At 43.5% G+C, this 17500-nt stretch overlaps 2 protein-coding genes across 2 annotated transcripts in view; one reads left to right on the top strand and one right to left on the bottom strand.

Moving 5' to 3' along the window:
* Positions 1 to 3445, bottom strand: part of vps41 (VPS41 subunit of HOPS complex) — a 22911-nt gene extending 19466 nt beyond the window's left edge. The window contains exons 1-2 of the mRNA XM_048265890.1: positions 3262 to 3445; positions 2719 to 2757 (exon numbers count right to left, since the gene is read on the bottom strand). Of these exons, the coding sequence (XP_048121847.1) occupies positions 2719 to 2757; positions 3262 to 3282 (60 nt within the window). The 5' untranslated portion in view covers positions 3283 to 3445. The remainder of the gene's footprint in view (positions 1 to 2718; positions 2758 to 3261) is intronic.
* Positions 3446 to 6934: 3489 nt separating this feature from the next.
* The window catches only part of pou6f2 (POU class 6 homeobox 2), a 101399-nt gene continuing 90833 nt past the window's right edge, over positions 6935 to 17500 (top strand). The window contains exons 1-5 of the mRNA XM_048265635.1: positions 6935 to 7003; positions 7114 to 7168; positions 7260 to 7393; positions 15086 to 15102; positions 16173 to 16332. Coding sequence (XP_048121592.1) covers positions 6985 to 7003; positions 7114 to 7168; positions 7260 to 7393; positions 15086 to 15102; positions 16173 to 16332 — 385 coding nt within the window. The 5' untranslated portion in view covers positions 6935 to 6984. The remainder of the gene's footprint in view (positions 7004 to 7113; positions 7169 to 7259; positions 7394 to 15085; positions 15103 to 16172; positions 16333 to 17500) is intronic.

The raw sequence follows: 17500 nt of genomic DNA, 5'->3' as shown, positions 1-17500 counted from the left end.
TTAATGCTCCTAAAGTAGGCTGATTTTATCAGTTGCCCCCGTGATGAGGAAACTTCTAGAAATAAACCCCCAGAAACCTAATCTTCCACATAAAATAATAAGGACTGGCTAGTTAGATAAAGAAAGTGTTTCTCCCTGCTCCCTTCTTTTAACTCCCCAAGCCATTTCCTGTTCCTTCCAGATGTGAAATCTGTAATGCTTGGACATTTGTCATGGTCTACAAAGCCATTATAGTTGGAATGGGGAAGGATGGAGTAGGAGGGGGTCCCAAACAAACTTTCAACACTGTGAGGGTTGAGTGGGTTATGGTGGTGGTGGTGGTGGAGTGGAAGGGGCGGAAGAGAAATGGCTCCGTTTCATATCCCATAATTTCTGCCTCTTGTTAGTGTTGCCGCGGCTGCTAACGCTGTGGACGAGTGTTGTGCTGTCCTTCCTGCCGCTTCTAATTGGAGCCCTGGGGAGCGTGGGATGAAGGCTGGGCGCGCTTTAATTGCCCCTTCCCAGGCGTGGTGTGACCAGCCAAACACTTCTGTGTCTCTCTTGCTTTCTTTCTCTCTCTCTCCCCTCTTTTCGCTCTCTTGCCAGCATTGTATCTTCCATCACCTCACTCTTTTTTTCCTCTTTATCTCTCTGTCATACACACATTCTGTTACTGTGTCTGTCTGTCTCTCTCTCTCTCTCTCTGTCTCTCTCTCTCTCTGTGTGTGTTTCTCTCTCTGTGTGTGTTTCTCTCTCTGTGTGTGTTTCTCTCTCTGTGTGTGTTTCTCTCTCTCTCTCTCTCTCTCTCTCTCTCTCTCTCTCTCTCTCTCTCTCTCTCTCTCTCTCTCTCTCTCTCTCTCTCTCTCTCTCTCTCTCTCTCTCTCTCTCTCTCTCTCTCTCTCTCTCTCTCTCTCTCTCTCTCTCTCTCTCTCTCTCTCTCTCTCTCTCTCTCTCTGAGGTTCACTGGTTAAAATGTTCTCTCTGTGTTGCATTGCCACAATGAAAAGCAAGGCTCAGAAGGCAGACTCAAACTAATAACCACACTAGCACCAGAGAAGATTGGCTCCTCATTCCACTAAATGTGTGACCGTCACCCACCCACCCCTATTTTCTGCAATGGCACATCTTTATTGTAACCCCAACATTTCAGGTGGACAACTCAAATGATCCAACACCAGCCAAAAAGAAAACACCAACTGGGCTCTGTATCCAGTGTCTATTGTTGTCGGACCAATAATGGCGACTCTTCACTGACAATCAGTGTGTATAAGTGTGTTGTAGAAGGTAAGCACAAGAAGACCCACAATACATTTCCTGCAGGTGCCAGGCGATCCACAGAGGGCGGGGTGGGGGGTGGGGGGGCTTAAATCACACCAGCTTTTCCACCGACTGACAAGCCTATTGAGGGAGTGAGCTTAGACAGTATGGCTCGACAATAGAGCTCTGAATAAACGGGGCTGGGAGCCACTCTGAGTGAGTGTACAATCATGCAGTCCGTGTTGTCTGTCTCTCTTTATAGATATGTGTGTGTGTGTGTGTGTGTGTAGTGGGGCTACCCATGGAGAAGAGATAGGGAGCATACTTCCACAGAGAGAGATGTCATTTGCTGGGCCAGATTTTATTTTGTATTTTTATTTATTCATTCTGAGCAGCTTTTTTTCCCTCTTCAAGGAGAGCGGGTGGAATTGTTTGCTGTCTTCTTGACATTTCATTCCCTGGATCATTTAAAGACAGGCGCAGCTCTCTCTGCAGACTGACACGCTATATTTTATTTACCGATTCACACATATGGCATACTGCACTGCTATATTGGAATCCACATACTATATTTAATAATCCTCTGTATGTATTATGTAATCCTGTGTGTCACCTAATTGCAGATAATCTGCTTCGATTTTCCCTGTTAATTGGGTGTGGAGAAATGAATATAACATGAAAGAGAAATTCAATGAATTATTTCTGGGAGAAACCGAGCTAGCCTTATTGTCTTGCTATTGTTTAGTTTTGTAATTGACTGAGTTGACAAGGAAGTCAGTAAGCTATATCTAAAATTGTGACGTAAATGTCAACTAGATTTCAAACCGAGGTTCATATTGCTGAGGCTGAATGTCATCTTGGTTAGTAAAGTGAACCATATATTGCCTAGATAAATCATTTGAGAGATTATTAACATCCATATTGGAATGGTGTAAAAAACTACTTTAGGCATTTAAAAAGTATTTTACTTTTACCACACCTGACTAGAATAGGTTTAATGTGTTTCATTCAACAGTTGAACCCTTCACAGTTGAACACTTCATATAGACCTCCGCAGTGGTTCACTGTGACAAAAATTATGTGATAGGGAAACTCACTGTATACAGTTATAAAGTTGCACAAAATGGAGTGCAAGGAGAAATGTGTCACATAATGTCATCCAGAGGTGGACATCCCAGGTTCAGAAAATAAAAGTCCTGCTTTAGTATTTGATCCAAACAGTATTTGATCCAAACATTTAGTAAACTAGCTCATCCTAATTAGCAGCCAGGTAGATCAGATAATTAGTCATATCACCTGTTAAGTGCACAGGTAGTAAGAATATATTGCAGGACATTTACTTTTTGTAACCGGGATGTCCGCCTCTGAACTACATCCAGCCACAAACTCATAAACTGCACAAATAACAATCTCTATGATACAACATAAGAGTGTAGACTTAGTTCCTTCAAACTGCTCCAACTCTGAAACCATGCCTCTTACCTCAGAATCATCTGTAGATTCCTCACTCGATTTTCTTCCCTGAAACAAGAGTGACAAGTCAGTTTGCCAGTGCTGAACGCCAACAAATTGTCCAAAGAGATCCGCTAGGCATCATCACGGTCATAGAAATCATTAAGCATCGATCATTAAGGCCCAACTCGAATTCAGATTATGGAGTCTACATCTCTGCAGTTCCGCACTGTAACAAGAATCGCGTGTTTCTGGGAACCAGTAGGTAGGTAAACCAGTGCATAACCCAATTGTTTTCTTAATTCTCTCTGAAATAATAATAAAAAACAACAACTTTATCTTAATATACATAATTGTTTCTGTCTGAGTTTAGCAAGCCACATTAAGTAGCAAAAAGTAATTAGCAACACATAGCAATGGGCAGTATAGAACCATTCTGTTTCGTCGAACAACTGGAAAACAGAGCCATTATGGATAGAACAATAATCAAATATACTTAATACATGTACATTTCTGGTTAATCTGATTTCATTTCAGTCTCATCTTACAGACATAGGTAGAACAGCTGCATACCTTTTCCTCCACTTCCGACATCTTTTCTATGAATATTACTTGACGAAGTGGCAACTGCGTACGTGCGCAGATTTGAGAAACATACACGTAAACAAACTGCTGTCAGGTCTGTCACCGATTATAATTCAATTCGATTAAATGTTGCGACTATGCTATGATGCTGTTAGCATAACACACCCGCAGACTGAGGACGGTAAGTGAAATCATGTGACAAAAACAGGAAGTACGAGAACAGCTATCGGGATCTGTAGTTCTTTTAGGAACAGTGCGCGTGCCATATGATAGCCTACAAAAAATGACAGACTAGGCTACAAGGAACAGCCTTTAAGGACATATATCTATGGGGTTAGGCTACCCACCAAAGAGACCACTACAGTTACTTCAGAAATCATAACATATTATTTAGTAGCCTACGTTTCACTACATTTTGGTTTACATCGACATAGCATAAGGTATGCCTAACTTATTTGGAAAAATATAATCCATTTTCTTTTTTTCTGCTAGCCTATAAATGTGATGATTCCACCCCAAAGTCGACCGTTAATGCCAGGGCCATGCGTGGGCTATGTGATGTTTTCTATGCACACGTAAAGAGGATGGCTAGTGGCTTGTGATGAAATGGACCCAGACAGACTCAGTTTTGATTTGTTGCAGCCTGCTCCCGTAGACTGCAGCTAGGACCAATCGTTCACGACAGGCTGTCAATATATGTCCCATACGTTTATGCAGATGGCCGGTGGCAGCTTCGGTTCATCGAGGCACACAGGTATGTTCCAGGATAGGGCTACTCTAGGCCTAATGCAGACTGTTAGACCACAATGTCTCTGCTGTCCATGCACATTGCCTTGAGGAGCCGTTAAGTAACTTTTCTACAGTAAAACTTGAACAGATAGATTGTGCTATGTGGCTATATATAGAGTGTGATGATAGCCTATGCATATAGGCCTACATGCAATTCTTTTAGGGAATGACTGTATTGTGGATGAAGCTTCCTTCAGATAACCTGTAGGCAACTTTGCATATAGGGTGAAATCAGCAAAAATGGGACAAATAAGGTTTTACATCTTGGGCAATTTAAATATTAAAAGCCAATCACTAATCATGTTATTATATGGTAACTACACGTCCTTTATTAGAAACAATCATTTTGATTGGTCTGCGATATCAAGGATTGGTGGGGTTACGATAAAAAATAACACTAGACCCAGAACTTGCAAGAAAATCCCCTGAAAAATTGTTTTGATTTTGTGTTGATGATAATAAGGGCACTGCAGCTAAAGCATTGATTAACACAAAACATGATTGTATGTGATATTTTATGGATGGTTATAAACCATATTTTAGCAATACACCATATTTTTTATGGAAAAGGATTTTAAGTTACTGCATCAGGTAAATTGTGACAAAAAATCAGCTAAAACCGTCTATTTGTCTATGTAAAATTGGCATGTCTCTAAGCCATTGGGAGCCAATAAATCAAAAACCTTGTGCCACACATATATAGTTTAACAGATGATTATAATAATCTAATAATAGCAAAAAATTGAAGATGATGTAATGATTGTCACAATAGTCCAGAAAAAACATGATTATGTAGTTTTTAGCATGTCCCTCCCATGGCCATAACTGACTGTCCCATTTTACCTGAACATGTCATTAGAGTGAGGTAGGGGTAGCAGAGACATGAAGTTCAAAAGGTATCACTTGTGGTATACTTCACCCTGTGCAGTTAGATACACCTATCACTATAACAGGTAGTATCAGACTATTTTGTCAGTAGTGAATATCTCATTCCTTAATCACTCATCAAGCTTGTCATGACTGAACTTGTGTGACTGTCTTTATGTCATAGGCCATAGTCTACAAGAAGCAGCTGCCAGAAATGATATGGTATATGTAACATTATGTGACTCTCATGAATGTGTAATGGCTAGATGTATGTGTAGTGGTATATGTGCATAGTATTTTCACTAAGTACCCTTTAAATAGTTGAAAAGCCCCCAGGTGGTAGACTGACTACTCCTGCATCCATTCACTAAGGATAACTATCTAATAATTGATGAGGAGCGCTGTGGTATTTCACTGCTTATCGCCTCATTGGCTACCATCAATATGCCTGCAGGCAGTCGGTGAATTATTGAGGATTAATGTCCTGTTCATTTCATTTCAAAACACCATCTTAACATCCAAGGTGTCCCAAGGTAGGCTAATGGTAGCCATTTTGACCAGAGAAATGCAGGATTTATAACGAATCAGAAATATAGAGCAGTATTTTAGAAGTGTTTACCTTCAGTGCAATATTTTAAAAGGGTTTGAAAACTGTGAGATATTGTAAAAATGAAACATTAGTTAACAGCAACTGTTCTAACTAGGGATGCATGATATTGGATTTTTGTCGATATTCAATATCGCAATATTTCCAAAGTCATGTTGGCGATGCTGATACCAATACACATCTTTTTATATCCTTTAAGGGTCTGCCCTGCACTCGAATTAAACGTGTTTGTGGTTGCCTAACCTAGTTGATGCAGATTGCAGATACAGGCATAAAACATCCATTCTCATTCCTAAACTTTGTCATTGCAATGTGATGGCACAATACATTAATACATGGCACTTTCAAATAAAAAAATATTTAAAAAAAAAAAAATATTTGATATGATTTGTATGATACTTCCTCTAAAACCCAAGTAGGTTGTGCCTATTATAGACTTGCCGATTCTACCAGGAATATCTACAGAAATGTTGATATGAGCCGATGCTGATACCAATGTCGTACTGATAATATTGTGCATCCCTAGTTATAATAGAGGTGTTACATCTGTTGCAGGATATCCACATACCAATCTGCCAAATACTAAATTAATCTTTTCCTTGAAGTAATATTTTTTATGGCAGCTAGTAGTTCATCTTTAAATGAATGTTCTTGTATGGCTTGACATTCACACTTCAGCCTCAGCAAACCGATCTCCCATCTTGACCTCATCCTGTATCCTTGTGTGCTTCCACCACAACACCTCCACTGCATTCTCTATTATGTTGTGCTATGTCATGACTGCGCTGCATATGTACATACTGTCCTCCACTCCATTATGTCCTGTATGGCTGCTGTCATCTCTCACGGGACCAGGCCCCGTTGCCACTGGGCCGGGGACAGGAGTGGAGAGTTGTCCTCTTTAGGAAGTGACCTTTACGAAGCGCATGGCGGCGGATGTTGTGATGCGGCAGCTGACACACACCTCCATCTTCCTGCCGCAACCCCCCGCGGCCCCTCTCTCTCTCTGGCGCACCGAAAGCCAGCTTTTGTCACTTTCAGCTCGAGCGTCGCATCAGTCTATGATTTATTAATATGTCAGCAGTATAGGGATTAGGACATCTCCCTCTCCCCTTCCCTTCTGTCTGACGTTCTGTTTTCATAATACTGAAGTATTGTTCCCCTTAAAAATTTGGTGTTTGTCTTGCTAGATTAAATGTGAATTTGTGGTTAAATAGCCATATATATGCATAGATTGCTTATAAAACAAAGATATTTCAGGTTTTATTTCCTGATAAGAATGTTTTATTTGCAAAGATGGAGAAAAAGTATGTAATAAGCCTCGGCTGATCTGATATCTCCAAGCTATTAGGCAGTCGCAAGGTCCAGATTTGTCCCATGTGTGTCTTTGGAGCCGTTCTCATCACCCGGGGTGTGACTGGTGCTCTCCCTCCAAGGACCCTTGCGTGATGTCCACTGTGATCCCGGGTGAGAGAGACAGAGAGATGGAGAGAGAGAGAGAGAGAGTGCCTTGGTGAATTCTACCATGTCCTATTCTGCCTCACTTTGCCTTGCTGCCAGCTCAAACCCCCTCCTAGCCTCCAGCCTCAGTTCCCCAGATCGATGTTGCCTTGTAGCCCCGTCCTGCCTCAGGTAGGGGGCGTGTGAAGGGATGTTTTGTTTTGAATGGGAGGGGGGTCGATGGCCACTCGTGACCCTCTCATCACTTGCCTTCTCCCCACAGTGCAGGTAGAAGCACTGCCTGCTGGGAGACAATCAACACATTTACCTCGGATCCCAGCAATTCCAGGGTGGTCGATACTCCATGCCGATGTGTCGGGAATGGCAGAGAGACCTGGGATCCACAAGCGTCCACAGGTATGCTTGTCAAAGCTCGGCTGGCTGTGACAGCAGTCTCCCGCTGCACATGTGTTACAGGGCTTTGCCATTTTTTAAAGCTAACCACTCTTTGGAAATGAGTATATGTTCTGAGGGAGTTATATACAGCATAGTGTTAGCAAAGGGTATTGTGGTCGAATGGTTTTTGGACATCGTCTGCTCCACATTTTTATGTTCAGGACATACAGACACTTATAGATAGATGTGAGGGACTACAAACAATTTATTTTAGTTATGCAGACGGTGTTATATGACAGTGTAATATCGGCCCAATAACAATGAGCCAGTCACAGAAAGTTCATTAAACTATTTAGTTTTTGTCAAAGGTCATCGTACATATCTAGAGCAGTTCTATGAAGATGTACACTGAAATGGACCATTGGTCTCTGTGTGGAGAGAAACTAGTGTTTTCTTTCTGAAGCACATTACATCATACCACACTCAGGCTGTGGCCTATTGGGCTTTGGCCTCAGCTAATGATATGCTCTCTGTATTCGTTCAACCAAGGAATTTTGAGTTCATTAAGTGAGGCATAAATCACATGCAAAGCTTGTATAAATAGATGTGTCAAGGGCATGTAATTTGTTTGAATCATGGAAGGGGGGAAAAACATAATATTTCTATTAATTATTATTTTTACACAGCATTAGCCTGATAATAAAATTAATTGCCCCTGCACAGTGGAGGACAATGTCTTATTTTTCCTGCCACACACCTTCCCTGTAATTAGGGCCTCTCAACATCAACACCACCTCCAGCTAGAATCACTGGCCCATAGCCCCCTATGGCAATTAGGATATATTACACACTTAATGACCACAGCTTGTAAAAACCAATGAAGTGAATCATTTAAAGAAGTCCCAATCATTCAGTGGCTTGCTGTTAAATATGCCAAGACAGGCAAATTAGGGGTGGAGATGTCAGCACTTTAAGGATATGTCATACAATTAAAAGCCAAATCTTTAAATATCCCCAGGGCTTGGATGAGACTGTCCAATTTTGTGTCCAATCAGTTTTAGTATATTAATACAAAAGATCCTACTGGGGCCCCCTCCCCCTCTCTCCCCATCTCCCCATTCCATCTTTCTCTCTTAGTGTCTGACCTAGAGGGCCGTTTGTGTCACTTCGTCCATGTCAGTGATGAGGAGGGACGTTGACAGTCATCCCCCTGCTCTGCTCCCACTTGCCCCCACAGGCGCTGTGGTGTTTATAGCAGACCTCTCTGCTGCTGTCCACAATGTGGCGTTAGTCAGACTGGGTGCTAAAGGGATGAGAGTCCACTCGTTTACAGTGATTGAGCCCTTCCTCCCTCCTTCCTCTCTCACTCCTTCTCCCTCCATCTTTTGGAGATTTCCTAATGCATTGTTGCCAGGCTCGACTCGAGATATATATATTTTTCTTTACAATCTACTTAGCAATGATTTATCGATCGGGTCTCTCCCTTTGTGGAGAATTACTGAGCCTTTTTGGGAAATCAGATTTTCACACCTTCAGTGGTAGTATGGTGTGCGTGTGTGTGTGTGTGTGTGTGTGTGTGTGTGTGTGTGTGTGTGTGTGTGCATATACTTACCATTTGTGGTCCCTGGAGGAAGCAGAGCGGACTGTGTGTGAAAGGGAAAAGAAACACTGTCTGTTGAAGAGCCTCCTTATGAATTACACAAAGCTGAGAAGAAATGGTTCCCTTCACGCGTTTTGTCTTCTCTATCACCCCTGTTTCTCCTTCTCTCTAACTCCTCCTCAGCTCATTTTACAATAGGCTCTCTTATTTGAACATCAGGCCTGTTTTATAGACTGCAGTATTGATTTTTCAACAGAGTTATCCATACTGTCATTGTCAGAATTGGAGTTGTGGGACTAAAGCTAGGTGTGGGACAGCTGCTTCAATGCATTGTGGATTTCCTTTTAGAAACCAGACTGGTCAACTTCACCCAGATTGTTGAACTAACAACACAGTAAATTAAATTATTTAAGACTGCATATTTAAGTGTTTTTACACAAAACTGAAATGTTGCAACTGTCAAAAGCAGAGATGCTATCACCACCATGGGTCTGATGTGTTTTGTCCCACCGCATACACTCGTTTATCATCAATCATTTACACATTCTGGAGAGTACAACAGTGTGAACAACAGATTTCCCCCCTGTGTACAATATTTTGACCATACTGCCCCACAGAACACGTTTTTGAATCACAGACCCTTTTTGTCTGTGGTCCGTTCCTCAGCACTTGGCACCACTAATCTCAGTGTCTACCTTCACCAGTCATAATAGATGTATAACCACCCTCTAAACCCCTCAACCCCTGGACATGGAAGCTAGTCAGGTGTTGGTATCAAACCCTACAAAGCTGTTCTACAATGGTAGCACAGCAAACATTTTTTACTTTTCTGTTTCACCATAAAGAATGTGGGCTATGCCCCCCCCCCTCCTCACACGATGAAACTACTAAGAATAATGGATTCCCATTACAAGAAAGGCTAGTGGAAAAAATCCTGAGCCCTGTCAGACTTGGCAACTGGATTACTTCAGAGGCAATATTAAGGTCCCCTGCCTTGATTTGATCAATTATACCGGGCAGCGGAGCTAATATGGACCATGCAGCTGCCGCTAGTCTACCTCAGCGTGGCCAGTCAGACTCCACACCATGCATCATTCCTCCAGACAGGAAATGGCAGAGTATGGTGATTTATGAACACAATGTGTTTGAGTGTAAAACTCTCCACTGGACCTTTGTTGGCTGCTTTTTTTCCCTGACAGCCTGGTCAGAGAACCTAGAGGCTGCTCAGATTCACCCACGATCTCCAGGACCATGGAAAGCTGACCTCTCTGAAGAGGAATATGTAATCTATGCATTATGGATTGGCTTATCTTGTCTTTTTTAATGTGGCACAGCTGAGGACGCGCTTGCTTTTTCAGTTCCTGGACGAGTCAAGAGCCCAAGCGTTCGCTATCGCTAATCAATAATCCAGAAGTGTCCGAGTGTTGGCTGACACCTGCCATGCCGTGCGAGTGTGAGCGTGAGTGCGGGCCCAGGCAGGTCCAGGCCAGCCGGTATTAAAAACTATTTGTCAGTGTCAGATGGCAGACAAGCCGTCCTGACTCGTCTCACCCCGGAGCCAATCACGAGACAACGCTCTGCACTGACACACGACCACAACAAGGTCCAGGGAGGAGGAAGTGTCCAGAGCCTTCTTTCTTTCTCCCAGCACCCTTCATTCCAACATGTGCAAGATTTTTTTTTTCTTACGCTGTCTTTCACCTCTTGGTCTCCTCTCCCCTGCCTATCTCTCTTCCTTCTGTTTTTCACGCTTTCTCTCCATGTCTGCCCCTCTACAGATTTATTTTTCGATACACTGTAAGTGCTATTCCCACCCAATGTCAGATAATCTCTCATTCTCTCTCGTCCCTCACTGACATTCTTTCCCCTATCTCTCTCTCCATCTCTCTCTCTATCTCTCCCTCATTCCATCTGACTCCCTCCATCTCCTTTATATCGTTTTGCTGGTGCCTTAATACAGGGGACCAGATTAGCCCACAGAAAGCTTTGATGCTTCAGAAGGTCAGTCTGGGGATCGATGGACAAAAAAATCCCAAAACACTCCTCTGAGCAATCAATGGCTTTTTTATATTTATCTGAGGTGGCCCTGCTGGGTCTTATAGTCTCAAGCTTCAAAGAGATTTCTTTTTCCCCTTCTAGACACGGATTTTGTAGTCAAGGGGCAATAACATCTTTCTTTTAATGTCCACTGATCTCTCGTGGTGGTGTTTTTCTTTGGCATGGCTTTTTAGGGGTGGAGGGGGAAACCGTGGTTATAATTGCAGTTAATATTTTGTATTATCTATGCAGTTTTATTGGTCAAATTTTCTGATAAAGAAATAAAACCAGACATATTGTTTGAATTCCTCAGATATTGTGGAAATATGTGAACCGATATAATTGTGTGTTGGATAAATATAATTAGCCCAAGCCTGAGGTTTTAACAAAATATAAAATGATATTGTTTGGCATTCTTATTAAACCATACAGTATACACTACACTAAATAAATGTGCTCTAGGTTTTTATTTTGATTTTATTTAGCTAGCAAGGGAAAAGGAGTATGCATCTCTCTCTCCAGGGGGGACACATCAGTGATTCTTCTGTAGTCAGATGAGAGTTAGCAGCTCTGGGTAGCCTGTACAGCTCACTACAGTCAGCCATAAGACCCATTCAGAAGAATCAGTCTCCTGTTACTATTGCACACTGACACTAGCGTACAGATTTGCTACACATACACTATTCCTACCTACTGTTGCTACACCTCACATAGTATTTAGTGTAAATCTGATAAAAATAGGACAAAGATTCCTGTAAAATGACTATCAAAATTTATATCATTGGTAATCAGATCAAAATTATGTTGATGATCATCAGCAGCAAAAACACTATTATTGCAATTGCTACTGTTACTACAACTACAGCTGTCCAAAAACAACAACAACATGATTATGATTACAAAAAAAACTAATGATATCTTTGTACTGAAACAAATGAAAGCACCTAAAGGCATGGCTCCAGTGTGTGCAGATTGAGCAAGGTTTCAGAATTGAAGTGCTGTTCCCTGACTGGACTGTGCTGGGGTCTCTCTGGGGTCTGAATAAGAGTCTGTCCAGCGTGCTGCTCCCCTGTGGTGACTTGTGCCCTGTCTGCCACTCACACCGTCACGTCCCTGAGTACCCCAACCCCCCCGGCCACTGCCATGGTACAGAACATGACCACACACAGAAAGAGTAATGTGATGTGAATTTTTTTGGTGGATGTTATTAGTCAGATGTTTAATGCACTTCATGAGCTGCTTAAATGTGTCTCTATTATAAGTCAGTGATGCAATATTTTATCAAACGAATTGTAAAGGTTTAAAAATCCTTTACAAATTATTCAAACACATATGAAATGTATACTAGACAACTGAATTAGAAAGATTGAGTTGTTTTACTATTTAATTCTATATGTATCACAGCACACAAGTCTTCACATAATAATAATAATAATAATAATAATAATAATATTATTATTATTATTATTATTATTATTAGCAGTAGTAGTAGTAGTAGTAGTAAAATTTCCAATGTTATTAGCTCTGTATTCTTTATGGAGTTGAAGTTAATGTAAACATCTGTATTCTTTATGGAGTTGAAGTTAATGTAAACATCTGTATTCTTTATGGAGTTGAAGTTAATGTAAACATCTGTATTTTGCTGCCACGGTAGTGAGGGTGCAGCTGGTGGAGATATAACAAAGATGGGGCGCTAAAGGGATAAAAGAGATCACAGATAACTGCACTGACCAGACGTCCACGCAGGAAGAGGAGAGTGAGGAGCAGACAGACATGCTGCATCCAGGACAAGAGGGCCCCTCTCTGGCCCCGAGGGACAGCTAAGCCCCCTCGGCTAAGGCCATTAGCAATTAGCATGGATATCTGATGAGTGGGCGCAGAGGGGTCACATCTACCCGTCGGCAGGGGGTGAGAGCAGGGGGACGGGTCACGGAGGGTGGGGGTCAGCGGTCGAGTGCTTTTCCCTGTTCTTTCTCATCTGTGGCCGAAGGGAGTAAGGCAATCCCATTACCCCTCCCCTTCTCCCTCTCTCTGTCTCTGTCTCTCTCTCTCTCCCTCCCTCTCTCTCTCTTTCCCTCTCTCTCTCTTTCTCTCTTTTTCTATTCGTCTCTCCCTATCCCTCTCTCTCTATCTCTCTCTCTCTCTCACACACACACACACACACACACACACACACATACACACACACACTGACTCAGTCCCCCGCCCACATTGGGATCAGAAAATGTGCCCTTTTTCATTAACGTAATTAACTGTGTCAGAAGTGGAAAGAGGACCTAGACGGAGTGTGTGAGAGAGAAAAAGCAAGTGAGTGAGAAAGAGAAAGAAAGAAGAAGAAGAGAGAGAGAGAGATAGCAGCACTTTTGCACCTCTAAGGACCACAGGCGAGAGATTAGCGATCTGCTTCCGAGTGGTCGACACATGTGGGGGAATTGCCAGCTTGAGATCTGCCATGCGTTGCACATGACGAAACCTCGCCGTGAAAACAGATAAGAAAGAACAATGAAGGGGGCCAAAGAAAGAGAGAAAGATTCCAAAGAAAACATGTGGAATGCATTCTTGCCCTCTTTCGGTCTTCCTTTCTTACCTCTCTGTCCTCTCTGTGTTTTCATTTCCTTGATTTTATTGTGTGTCCAGCGCAAGTGCAAACAGGGATGATGAGAAAATTACACAGTCAATTTTTTTTCTTTTCTTTTTAGAATTCTGTTTCTTTTTGGAGGGGTGTTGGTAGGTTGGGTGGGGTGGGGTTGGGTGGGGTGTTGGGGTGGCGGTGGGGGTGGGGGTGTGAGCCCCAGGCCCCGTTGAGCTTTCAACCAGTCAACAGACTGTAAAGAATAAATAATAAAAAAGTATTGATTATTTTGATGACTGCACGATTCAATTAGGTATTAATTTTGCCCTCCAGTGGACCTATCAGGCAACTCAGAGGGGAGAGTGGATGAGTGGAGAGGAGGAAGAGAGGGAGAGAGCAAGGGAGTGGAGGAGGGGTGCAGCTTCTGCCTTTAAACACATGCAGAGTGGAAGAGTGTGGATAGGTCTGTCTGTCTGTGTGTGTGTGTGTGTGTGTGTCTAGGGGTGTTTACCTCATGTGTTTACCCCGTGGAGCAGACAGCGGCGCATTGATGTGCAGAGTTGCCTGTACTTAAGTGCTTGGGCGGAGAGAGGGAGCGAGAGGGAGAGGGCCCTGATGACAAGCGACATTGTTGCCGGGGATATGAGTATTGACCAGCCTGCCACGCTTTCCCAATGACAGCTTAAACTATTTCTATTGATCAACATTTTCATAGATTATAACGTGTCATATCAAACTCTCTCCAGCTGTGCTGACGAGCGCATTAGTTTAGGGGAAGGGGGGGGGTGTACTCGGGCACTCCAGCATCGACCACCCAGAGTGTAGGAGGGTGGGGGTTGATGGTGGCAGCATAGGGCATCAAAAGAAAAGTTGACCCCCCTCAGAGATACACACACACACACACACACACACACACACACACACAGAGACACGCAAGCACATGCACACATGCACATTAGCTTTGTACTGGGTTCTGACTGCACACAAACTGATCACCTGTCCCCTTTTGAAACCCATTTGGGCAGAAACTTCTCTGCACATAAAGGAGTGGAGGAGGAGATGGGGGGTTGGAGGGAGGGGGGGGGGTACCCTCCTCACGCGTCTGCTATTGTTTGTGTGTACCTCGCAGCAGGAGGGAGGGGTTAGCACTGCCTGTGTGTACGAGTGTGTGTGTGTGTGTACGAGTGTGTGTGTGTGTGGGGAGAGAGAGAGAGAGGGAGGGAGGGAGAGAGAGAGAGAGAGAGAGAGAGAGAGAGAGTGGAGGTGACATCTTCTGGGAGAGTCTCCAGAGGCAACCTCGGGCTTGAACCTGCAGTAGCTTTGTCAATGCATCACCGTTGTGGAGGCTGGCTCAGGGGCTTTGTGGCGAGCATGCACTAACTGGCTACAGATCAGAGGCTGGCATGAATTAACTGCTTCATCTGGTTTGTGGACATAAGGAGAAAGTGATTTTTCCCCACCTCGTCTTTGGAACATACCTTCACTGTGTTGTTTTCTTCCTTAGATTGGAGCGACATTTTGGTAAGCCAATTTAATTCATCTCTGATTTAAAAAGTGACAGTTTAGTTTGTGTAAGTGAATGTATTCAATACCGTTTTCTGAAGTTTTCAGCGTGCTATTAATCATATTAATCATAAAATAACCTATTATATAAAGACATTTTAAAGGCAAATTAAGACAATGTCATACATATTTTAATCTCTGCAATGGGTTACTTTACACAGTTAAAGAAATTAGTTTGCGTGCATAGTATATCACTGGAATTTATTGGTACATTAAAACTGATTCTCGTTTAAGAAATTACTGGATTGGATAAATAAATTGCACAACATTTTAACACCACTTAAGATGGCATCCTTAGAGTGAAAAGCATCCTGTCAGTTAACTTAATTAGGTCTTGACCACAAAGTGTGCTTGTAAATATTCACTTTTAGAGAACAGTTCAGTATATGTGTGTGTGTGTGTATATGTGTGTGTGTGAGAGAGAGAGTGTGTGTGTGTTAAAGAGGCCTTTGACAGCATCAGTGCATCTTTAATGGCAGAAGACAAGGCAGAGAAGCCTACAATCCATAACTGTCTCTTGCCAGATTGTTGCCGGCACCAGCAACCGAAGAAGCAGCCGATATGTGGGAGAGAGAGGGAGAGTGAGAGAGAGTGAGAGGAGGAGGAGGAGGAGGAGGAGGAAGAGAGGGAGGGTGACTGACTGAACGATAGAGGAGAGCAAGAGGTGGGAAAGGCACAGAGAGAGAGAACGAGAGAGAGAGGGACTGGGGGGCTGAGTGAGATAGAGAGATAGAGAGACCCAGCACCAGCAAGCACATGCACAGGAGAGTGTGAGAGTGTGTGTGTGTTCAGGAATCGGAGAGCAAAAAGAGTGTGTGAGAGAAATAGAGACACTAGCAGCGCGAGCCAAAGCTAACCTCCTCTCCTCTCCTTCTTCTTTCCCTCCCTTTTTCTTTCGAACAAAAAAAAAATCTCTTTATTTTCTCCCGTGGTCTTCACCTGGGCTTCATCTCCGGCTGCTCCTCCTCCTGCTGCCGCTCCTCCACCTCCACCTCCACCTTCCCCCAACTCCGCGCCTCCCCTGCCAGGAGCCGATGATTACAGGGCAGCTGAGCAAGCCGCTGCTCTCCCTGCGCGGCGACATGGACGCTTCCGAGCTCCACGCGGACGACAAGCCGGGCAGCCCTGACAGCGACCTGACTGACGAGCCCCTGCTTATGTCCGCCGACGCCGACGACAAGCTCTACGGTGAGTTTATTTTTTGCTTTTCTTTTTTGAAAAATGTCTCCTCATTCTGTTGCTACCCGTAGACCGCATGGGTGCACACACACCCCCTTCTCTCAGCATCCCACCAAGTACTTCACTGGCATGAGAAGGATATATAGTCAGGCTGTGTGTGTGTGTGTGTGTGTGTGTGTGTGTGTGTGTGTGCGTGTGTTTGTGGGTGAGAGAGGAGCAGGTGGTATGTGTAGTTGTATGGTGTTTGCTGCCTGTATTTTTCCTCAAATATTTGTATATGTATTTAGATATGAATAGGCGTCAGTGGTTTCATAGGCTGCGCTGACACATTTATATTTTAGTGTGAGCGGGTGTATGTATATTTTCTTATGTATGTGTTTGTTTCTGTCTGTACTTGTGTGTATGTGTGTGTGTGTGTGTTGGTGTTCATGTCTGGCGAATTGCTGTCATGACTTATGGAAGCGCTGTGCTGAAGTTCAGGTGTGGAGGCCTGTGAGGTGTATAGATTAGCGGCCGCTGTGTGTGTGGCTCTCACACCTGTGTAAAGAAGGTTAATTTAGATACCCTAGAAAAGTCCAGCTGACGCGTGGTGGCATGGTGTTTAATCAACAGAGCCTTACGGCACCCTGGAGTCCCTCCATGAAGGGGAACTTATGGCCTGCAAAGTTGCTAAATAGAAGCTGCATTTCCTGCACGTTAGTTAAGTCAGAGTGTAGTTTGTTTTGTGTTTTGTTTTGCCTGAAGCGCTTTGTTTGTTGTGGTTTCGCTTTACTTGAGCCTGCTTGTGTGGAAGCCATGTTTAAGCAGGTGGTTTTTTAGGTGTCTTTGGCATAATGGCTTGCAACAGTGAGACCTGATGATGCTGGCGCTGGCTTGGCGAGTGGCGAAGCGCTGGTGTGAAATAAGCGTGTTTGCCTGGTGCTCCTGGAGGAGCAGTACGGGGAGACGTGTTTGTTGGTGCTCAGGAAGCGAGGAGATGTGACCGAATCTGGGGCAGAGTGGCAACAGGGTACACACAGAGACACCAACCCACACAAACACACACACACACACACTCACACTCGCTTACACACACACACACACACACACACACACACACACACACACACACACACACACACACACACGCTCATCTGTCATGGAGTGTGACATTTCTTCACATTTTAGTTCTCTCCAG

The sequence above is a fragment of the Alosa alosa genome, chromosome 16 (assembly GCF_017589495.1).
Source record: "Alosa alosa isolate M-15738 ecotype Scorff River chromosome 16, AALO_Geno_1.1, whole genome shotgun sequence".
NCBI classification, from domain to species: domain Eukaryota; kingdom Metazoa; phylum Chordata; class Actinopteri; order Clupeiformes; family Clupeidae; genus Alosa; species Alosa alosa.
This window is presented reverse-complemented; position numbering and strand designations above follow the sequence as displayed.